General features: G+C 44.9%; 1 protein-coding gene across 5 annotated transcripts in view; it reads right to left on the reverse strand.

Annotated features, from left to right (window-relative positions):
• The window catches only part of npas1 (neuronal PAS domain protein 1), a 58,702-nt gene that overhangs the window by 5,037 nt on the left and 44,689 nt on the right, over window positions 1–8,976 (reverse strand). For 4 of the 5 annotated variants that reach the window (XM_030108817.1, XM_030108818.1, XM_030108819.1 and 1 more), the window contains 3 exons: window positions 8,509–8,576; window positions 6,801–6,890; window positions 566–740 (listed from right to left, as the gene is read on the reverse strand). In XM_030108817.1, the coding sequence (XP_029964677.1) occupies window positions 566–740; window positions 6,801–6,890; window positions 8,509–8,576 (333 nt within the window). The remainder of the gene's footprint in view (window positions 1–565; window positions 741–6,800; window positions 6,891–8,508; window positions 8,577–8,976) is intronic. The other variant, XM_030108821.1, reaches the window with a different exon arrangement.

Raw genomic sequence — 8,976 nt, forward strand, 5'->3', positions numbered from 1 at the left:
CCTTGGAAAATATTGAAATACGCTGCATGAAAAGTTTGATTTGATGTTGTAAATCCATTGAGGCCTAAAGACCATAAATACACAAGCAAAATTCAAAACTGGTAATTTATTAAGTATTTGACTTGATTAAAAACAAAACGCAATGTTTCTTGATAATACATATACCTTTAAGGATTCATGATCATCTTTAAAATATTAAGTAATTTTTGCCTGATGGGTTTAAGATGCTTAATCTGAAATTAAGAGAAAAGGAGAGTTTTGCCATGGAGTTCATTCACTACTGGCCTAAGTAATTTTTTAAAGTTAAATTACAGAATAAATTCATATCTAAAAATAACTTTGTCTTAACATTTGGGCTAAATAAAATGGCCAAAGTCACACTCCAGGCTGTTATCCTATAAAGCTGAAGCAATATAAACTGTTCAACTAAGGACGGAGGATCTTTTTTTTTTTTTTCTCAGCATCATTCCTGGACAGAAAAATTACTCAGGCCATTAGTTCCTGAAGGCAGGGATATATTTCAGGTTTTCATCTTTCCTGCGTTGAATAGGCAGCAGAGCAGTACCAGGTTCAGGTGTACCAGCTAACGAGGAGGCGGACGCGGAGCTGGAGGCGCTCTCGGGCGCCGTGTGGCAGCCGGCCTCGGCCCGCAGGTGCGGCCTGATCCCCAGCCGCTCCGCCATCTCCACGTGGTCGGCCGGGTGGATGTAGTCGAACACGCTGCTGCCGGTCAGCTCCACCTGAACAGAGGCACGGCCATCAAAACCGGGCGCTCGGAGCACAAATAACTACTTATGAGCGAGAGCGGGCGCGTGCGCCCACACATACACACACACACACACACTCACTCACTCACACCTCACACACACACACACACACACACACACAAAGGAAAAAAAAAATCAATAGACGTTATGACAGGAAAATGAAAGCACCGCTCTGGGTTACAACTCAACAAGGAATGTGGAGGTTGTAAGACACACTCCACCGTCACCGCCGCCCTAACACACACATACATTTAAGTCTAGTCTCGGAGGACCAAGTGACTACAGAGCTACACAAATAAAAAACCAGGGGAGATAAAAATCAATTGTATTTGCTGATTAAAAACAGGTGAACTCCAACTATCTCCAAAGGTCACATTACTATTCTTCTTATTCCCCGTGTCCCTCCCTGCTTCTTCATTCAGTTACAGTTCATCCCGGCAGGCGTAAAGAGCCCCGCAACAGCTCATACGGCTCTATATGATCCTATCATCATAATGCATCACAGTCGCATCTCTAATCATTTAAAGGTAATAATGGCGCTGCTCTTGCATGGCATTCATAAAAGCGGCACAATCGGAAAAGGTGTGATTCCATCTGAGGCTGTAAATGAGTGCGTGCGCGTGCACGCGTGTCAGAAAGAGTGGTGGCGGTGGCGGGGGAAGCAGCATGCATGTTTGTACACATCTATGCAGCTCCTATTTCATCTGTGAATGTATGTGTGTGTGCGTGCCAATGCGATTCCATCTGATAAAGCCGTGGCTGCAGCAGCCTCACACCCTTGTCTGTAGGACACAGCCATTTATTACCGGATTAGAGCCATTTACTGCAGGCTTTATGGGAGCTTCAGCAGGCCCTCAAGGACATCACAGCCGGGGGAGAGAAAGAAGGGGGAACGGGGAAGGCGGGAGCAGAGAGACCAGAGCGATTGACGGTGGGCGAGCTGGACGAGGGGGGGGGTTATAGGAAACCCCACTGGGGGAAGGAAGATGATGTAGGGGATGGAGTTTCACAGCCAAAAACATGTGCAGTGCTTAATTTCTCAAGAGATGCCTTTCTTCTTGGAATTATGCTACCTGCCTTCAACATAAGATTACAGGCTAGATTTGATTGGCACCAAGAAAAATAACTCATCACGGTTTTACTGTCAGATTTTAACAGCGTGTGAAAAGAGGCCTAAACTGACCCACAAACTGACTACTTCATCACTATTTTTAAACGTATGCATTTTAAATTAATGTGACTTTTAACACCGAGAATATGTTTAATGGGTATTTTTAGCCACAGTCTGGATAAAATAAAAGTAGCCAGTGTGAACCAAAAGGCGTGCAAGTGATTTCAGAATTCAAAGTCGTTTGGTGGTGACAAAACAAAAATCAGCAAATTATTCTGTCATATGAAATGATCTGGCTATGAAATTTATATAAAGGTTAGGAACTAATTTCTTCAGCTGCAAATTATATGACAAGAAAGATTAACTGTAGATTAAATGTGAAACGTACAATGGATAGTATAAAATGGTGAGAATAACAAAAAACAGCTGCAAAGAGAAAATACTAAAATACTAATAAGGAAAAAAAAAACCTTTTTTCTTATTATTATCAAAATTATATGATTTAAATCTTGAAGTTTAGTATCAAAATCATCTTTGTAAAAAGTTGAAAATCCTTCTTTTAATTGAAAACTTCGAAGTGTAGAATTGAATCTTTAAAATGAGAGCCAATAACTAACTCCACCTGTCACCAAACAACACATTCACTGCAGATGAGGCTCTTCTGGAAACTATATAAATTATATAGCTTGACGTGTGTGTTTTTATTGTATTTGGCAAGAACTTCACATTTTAATAGTGAAGATGGTAACGGAGGTCAAACTTAACTACTCTTTTCTTTTCAAGCAACAAGTGAGGATAACACAAGTGGATGAGAGTGGGTTGCAATAAACTGCTTTAAAATTAAGCATAATGGCCAAACCATCATGTTTAAGGCAATGAAAATACTTATTCAAATTTTAAAGAATGCACACAGAAAGGCACACAAAAGTCTGAATAGACAGAAGTGTTTTCCTGATGTCTCTTCTCCTTAACTGTACAAATACAGCATCCGCATCTTGCAATCACTTCTTGCTTAAACCGAATCGTTCAATAATGTTTTCAATTTTGTCCACATGTACCTTTTGAGATGATGAGTATTTGACAAATTAGGTGACAGAGTTTGGTTTCAGACATTCTGAATGAACCAAGGTTTGAGCGCTGCCTAAAATACTGATTACATTCAGGATCTATTTATCTCTCAGCCTGTCTGTCTGCTTGTCCCAGGTTAAAGGTGTATTTCATGAATAGCAATTTATCTCCAAAGCGAATTGTTCGTTTTCAAAAGAAGGACTGAATTTACCTCCGCTCAGAACACTGGACAGGCCATGTGAAGGGGACACAATCCCCTGGCCCTGTGGTATTGGAAAACAAGGAAGAGAGACAAACAGGTCCTTATGGAGCTTTACCGGGCTTAAGACCAATCCGAATAATATCACTCCATCACATGCAGGAGGGAGGGATTGAAAAAAGATCAGACAGAAATGAGAAGATGAGAAAGAGACGGAGCGATTGAGAGGATGAGTCAGGCTCAGACATAAAAACAGGTATAGGATGTGGCGCGAAGGGAGACGTGAGGAGAGACCGAGATCATTCAAATCTCAGAGAAAGAGGGTGTGTGTGTGCGCGCGCGCGTGAGTGCACGTGTGTGCGTGTGCGTGTGCAGGCACACGGCGCGCCTCTGTTTCTCTGCGTATGTGACTAGACTGTCTGTTTTTATGTCTCCGTGTGTCATTGTGTGTCATTGTTTGTGTGAGTAGTTGTCTGTCAGTGCATCTGTGCGGACTTGTGTGCGTGCGTGCGTGCGTGCGTGCACGTGCATGTATGTATGGAGGTGCGGTGGGGATGGGGGGCAGCGAGCAGGGGAAGGAGAGACATGATATAAATAATAGCAGGGGGCTTTAATATGTATGAGGCATCCGGGCAGTGGTCCACAACATACTCTCAGCCCTCAGCCCTCACTGACTGATGGGAGAGGAGAGAGGGAGGGAGGGGGGGGAGGAGGGTGGGGGTGGGGGAGGGGGAGCGGGGGCTGCATACTAACCATTCGCAGATCAATTCTCTCCTCCCTCAATCTACCATCCTTCCTCCCTTCTCTTTACCCCATTTATCCCTGTTTTTCCTTCTCCTGGCCCGTACCCTTACTTCTCCATCCTTTTCATGTCTCCTCCCTGCAATTCCTCATCTTCCTCACTTTTTTGCCCCTTCATCCATCCTTCCCTCGACTCCTCCACCTCCCAATAGGTGGAGGAGTCTCATCTGCGAGGTGGCGTTCCCAGGTTCATCACTGCGCGTCCAGCCCGGACAGTGAACGAGTGGGGGGGAAAAACCTGTAGGCGCCGGGGGAGTGGGCGGCGGGCTGTGCCCTTGGTCAAGGTGCCTGACCTGGGCTAAGCCGGCTAAGCAACCCCACTGTCAGGGGAGCGGCCCAGGGTGTAAGCCAGGGCAGAGGGGTCAGACAGGGGGGACAGGAGATGCGGGGCAGGGGCGGTCCACAGGGGCGACATGCCCTCTAAAACAAACCACCGGTTAGACTTTCTCGCTCAGAAGATCGTTTGTTTGTCTGTCCTTCCCCTCTCCCCTGCGTCCGCCTCTACTCGCCAACAAAGTATATCGAAGTGTTTTTGTCCTCCCCCTCCCACCTTTCTGCTTTCTCTTCTTCTATGTTTTTCTTCCTCGCCGTTTTGTGTCCATAAACACACTATATATTCCCTCTCACACACCCTACTAACTCACTCTATCTGCCCTTTCTGGCTGTCTCTTTCTGATCATAAACCTCTTCTGTCCGCGACGCTCTCATCTTTTCGGGAAGGTAAACGCAGAGTTGTATGCTCAAGGTTTTGAACGTAATCTTCGATCATAAATAATTTCATTAGAATGCTGATGGCTTAGGCCCTGTTTGAGTAGATGTGATGGGTTAGGCCATCTGCTCAGCTGATAAGAACAGCTCTGTTTTATTAGCATCTCCACCAAAGCCTCGGCTGTCTTGTTTACCTAGGCAATCCCAAGGCGAATTTCATTCCTACTGCACATTTAAACTCTATTTACACACTCAGACTCCCCCTCTCTCGCTCTTCACTTTACCACTGTCTGTCCTTTATTCATCTGCTTTATTTTCAGTCTCTCTTGTAATTGTCTGTCTGGCTCGCTCCATTTCACCCATTTTTTTGTTCTATCTTTAGGTTTAGGTCACTCTGACTGTTGGATCGGTATCTTTTAATTCCCCACGTTTGATCCATTTGAGTACGTGCACACGCAATACACAGGCATCTGTTTTTGTATATGACAGATTCTGATGAGAAAACACAAAACATTTAACAATTTTATATGCTGTATTTTAATACAGTATGGCTAAAAAGTCAAAGATTCGACCAAGACGTCACACAGAAAACTGTGAATACTCAGTCTGTGCGTTCTGTGTTTCTCGCTCAACGTGGTGATTCATCTTTTCCCTTGATGACCTTGTTTTGGCGTGCGGTTTGAATTCTCACATTGCTTCAAGTGAAGTGAATTTATTGTCGGGGTGAGACTAACGGTGCAAAAAAGAAATGCTAGAAGCAACAGATGAGCATGATCAACAGTGAAGCAGGAATGAAAGTCGAGTAGAAAAAGGGACATTTTCAAGAACATGAAAAAATACAAACATCTGCTTATAATTATGGTGAACAGGACTTAAAAATGCCGTCCTCATCAAGTGACAGTGAGGATGGGGTTTAATTTCTGAAGGCTGTTAGGAAGAGAAAAGAGGAATATTCCACAATACACCAACAGCAGGCAGTTACTGCATTCAGACTGCAGTTAAAGCTGATGCAGAAAAAAAACGATAAAAACAAGAGTTTACAATTTGTGGTGTAAACTGCAGGACAAGCGTTATCGCTTTTGTCTAAGCATCTATACATTTTGCTCGAAGCCTGTGTTAAACTCTACTGCAAAGTTCATCTGACAATAATAAAGACTGTCTGAGGTCATCATCACCCACTAAATCTAAAACTCTACTAAATGACTTTAACTTTTGAAAACATGCATTTGCTTCGTCGGCTTTGACAGTGAAGCATTTTCACCCCGGCTGTGGACTTTTTTGCCCCATCTTGAACATCGCTGCCCTGTCTGAGCGAGAAGCTTCTACACGGCTCACACAGGCACGGCAGTGATAACAGCAACTGATGACTTCTGAATGTATTTACCAAGACAGAGAGCTGTACTAGAGAGAAGAAAAAAAAGAAAACACTCAAAAGTGTCCTTTAATGTTGACAATGATAGCTTTCAATCACAGCAAATTTACACATTGAAAAACCTCCACTCCATTAGTTCTGTTTCTGTTGCACTAACTTCCCTCTTCCTCTCCCTCCCTCCCTCTCTCTCGCTCCCGTGCTGTACCTATTCTTCTTACTTTGAAACATCTCTTTCTTATCACACCTCTCCTCCTTTCCTCCCCCTCTCTTTCTCTCTGGCTGTCTCTATCTATCTTCCCATCCCCCTTGGTGTTTTTCCCCCTCCCTACAATCAATGTGGCTTTTAAGATGCCTATCGATTTGTTCCCCTAGACAGGCCCAGCGCGCTGGGGCGACACTTTGATTGCTGGGCCAGTAATTACTGTTATTATTTATGCATCTGGGCAAAATGGCAGGACTTAACATTCACAGTACAAGAGGCCACAGGCAATCAACAGAGGTGAGCACCTGGAGAGGGAGAGAGGGTGGCCGAGAGAGGCAGGAAGACAGTAGCACTGCCCCTGTGAGAGTTGCACTCCAGAGATGAGCTCCGAGAGTGCAGTCAAAGATATTCACACTCACACACATACACACACACACACACACACATACGTACACTCCTGGGAGGGGATATAAAAGCGTAAGCAGAAGACAGACACGTGTGTGCAAATGTACTTGTGTACAAAGGATTATTCTTATGTGTGCGAGAGGAAGAGTGAGGTGAGGTCATCTTACCTGTGAGAGTCCCAGGTAGATAGAAACTGTCTCTGAGATGTAGAGGAAGCGTCCCTCATGGCTGACCACAAACACAAAACCATCGAGAGACTGCACACCCACACACACAGACACACACACACGGACAGACATAAAGGCAAACAGAAACAAGACAGACAAATTAGAGCAATTAGTGTGTATCGAACAAATTACAATGAGCTAGAGAACAAACAACCTGTCACCCCTCGGCCTCTTCTCTCAATTCACAAGTGCGCTCGCACACAAAGACACATACATGCATAAATGTGGGCAGACATGAAACAACTCCCATAGATGCAAGCCGCAGCCTCGTGCACCATCTGCGAGCAAGACCTGCATTACCAAACACACCGAGAGCAACGCCGAGACAGATATACCACGCGTGCACAAACACACACAAACAAACACGGCAAAGAGACGAGAGAAGCTGAGCTTATACGGCGAGGTTGTTTCAATCAACTGCAATAAACTCAAGAGTCGGGGCTTCGTCCCGGATCTCCGGCCGCACACACGCATAAACACACACACACATACGGGTACAGACGCAGATGCAGACAGGACCGGAGTCATTACAGTCTGCAGTGATTCTAATGAGAAGTGAAAGGTATACAGCCAGCCCATTAGAGGGGACTGCTTCAGAGAATAATATTAATCGTCATAACAAGCGTCCAGAAGTGAGCCGACGTAGCCTCGGCCTCGCACACATGCACCCAGACCAGGACCACTTTGCTCTAGAAAAATGATTGCTATTTTGGCGGCCCAGTGCTTAAAGTGGCAGTGGTAATTTATGCAACTGACACATCCAGTATGCAAATGTGTGGCCGGGGTGTGGGGCGTCGTGTGTCGCGGCGAGGAGAAACCAGCCGCCTGAATGTCGGAGAACTAAAGTGCAATTATCAGGCTATTACGGCGGGAGGACGGCTGGGAGGGAAGAATCATACAGTTTTTCTGGAGCGTTAATTTGATTTCTATCAGCGCCTCTCCCTAAGCCTCCATTCCTCTTTAAAATGCGACAGGAGAGCAGACATATGTAACATTTCTTTGTTTTACCACAAGCCTCTCACTTCCAAATTCTCTCTTTTCTTTCTCTCCCCACTCCTACCTGTTTCCTCTGCTGCTCCAACCAGCTCTCCTCTCTAAGCTCCCCCCCCCCACACTCCAAAGTACAATCTACTTTCTTTGCACCTCCTCTGTGGATTTTTTGTTTCTGCATTCTGCATTTCGTCACCCCTGCAGCCCTCTTGCCCCGAAATACCCCTCAGGCTCTATTCATCTGTCAGTGTAAAAAGGGAGGCATTCTTTGGCAGCCAACAATATTGTCCGAACATCTGAGGTTAATGCGGTGTGTGTGTGTGTGTGTGATTTTAGAAGCTTGTCTAGGAATATAAGTGATGAAAAGAAGACTTGAGCCAGTTCAGACTGAGCTTACACAGCAACTGCAATACAAATTACACCTGACCTTGTGATTCATCTGAAAAACTGGGACCTCTATGCATATAAAATAAAGCACACACATCTCGACAAAAAAAACAGACATCTAAAACTTTCCAGATAAATCCAGAGAAGAGGTTCAGGGGAAAATCTACTGTTTGTTAAGATAACCTGTCGAAAGCACAGGACTGTCAGGAAGCTGGCGCATCATGTAAACACACGGTAGGTCGTGGGAGGGTGCGAGTGCTGCGATAGTTACCTGCAGGAGGTGAGCCCCCAGGTGCTGCTCAAACATGTCAGTGGCCAAAGAATGAGATGATCGTCTAACTGCAAGAGAGAAAAACAGCAAACCTGCGTCAAGTACAGACAGACATCAGCGTCACCTGTGGAGTTTCCCGACAAGAGAACCTGACTCTTATCCTCATGTTCCATTGACTTGTGGCTGCGGGAAAAGCACAGGTGTTACTTTAATACAGCTCTGCTTGGGTTAAGTGTCACCATCTGGCTTTCCCTAATGTCTTCTGTGAGGGAAAACCAAGAAAGCTGTCTTACAGCTGACTTAAGAAACACTTTGTATCAGTCTTGCCACAGTTTATACCGTTTTCAGGACTAATTGAAGACAAGCTGGAATAATGAAATATTGACAGGAAGAACATGCACACTTGCAGAAAGTGGAACCCTGGGTCATGTGAACTCGAAGAAGAGAACCAGAACGGAAAAAAATAAC

Source organism: Salarias fasciatus, chromosome 14 (assembly GCF_902148845.1).
Source record: "Salarias fasciatus chromosome 14, fSalaFa1.1, whole genome shotgun sequence".
Classification (NCBI taxonomy): Eukaryota; Metazoa; Chordata; class Actinopteri; order Blenniiformes; family Blenniidae; genus Salarias; species Salarias fasciatus.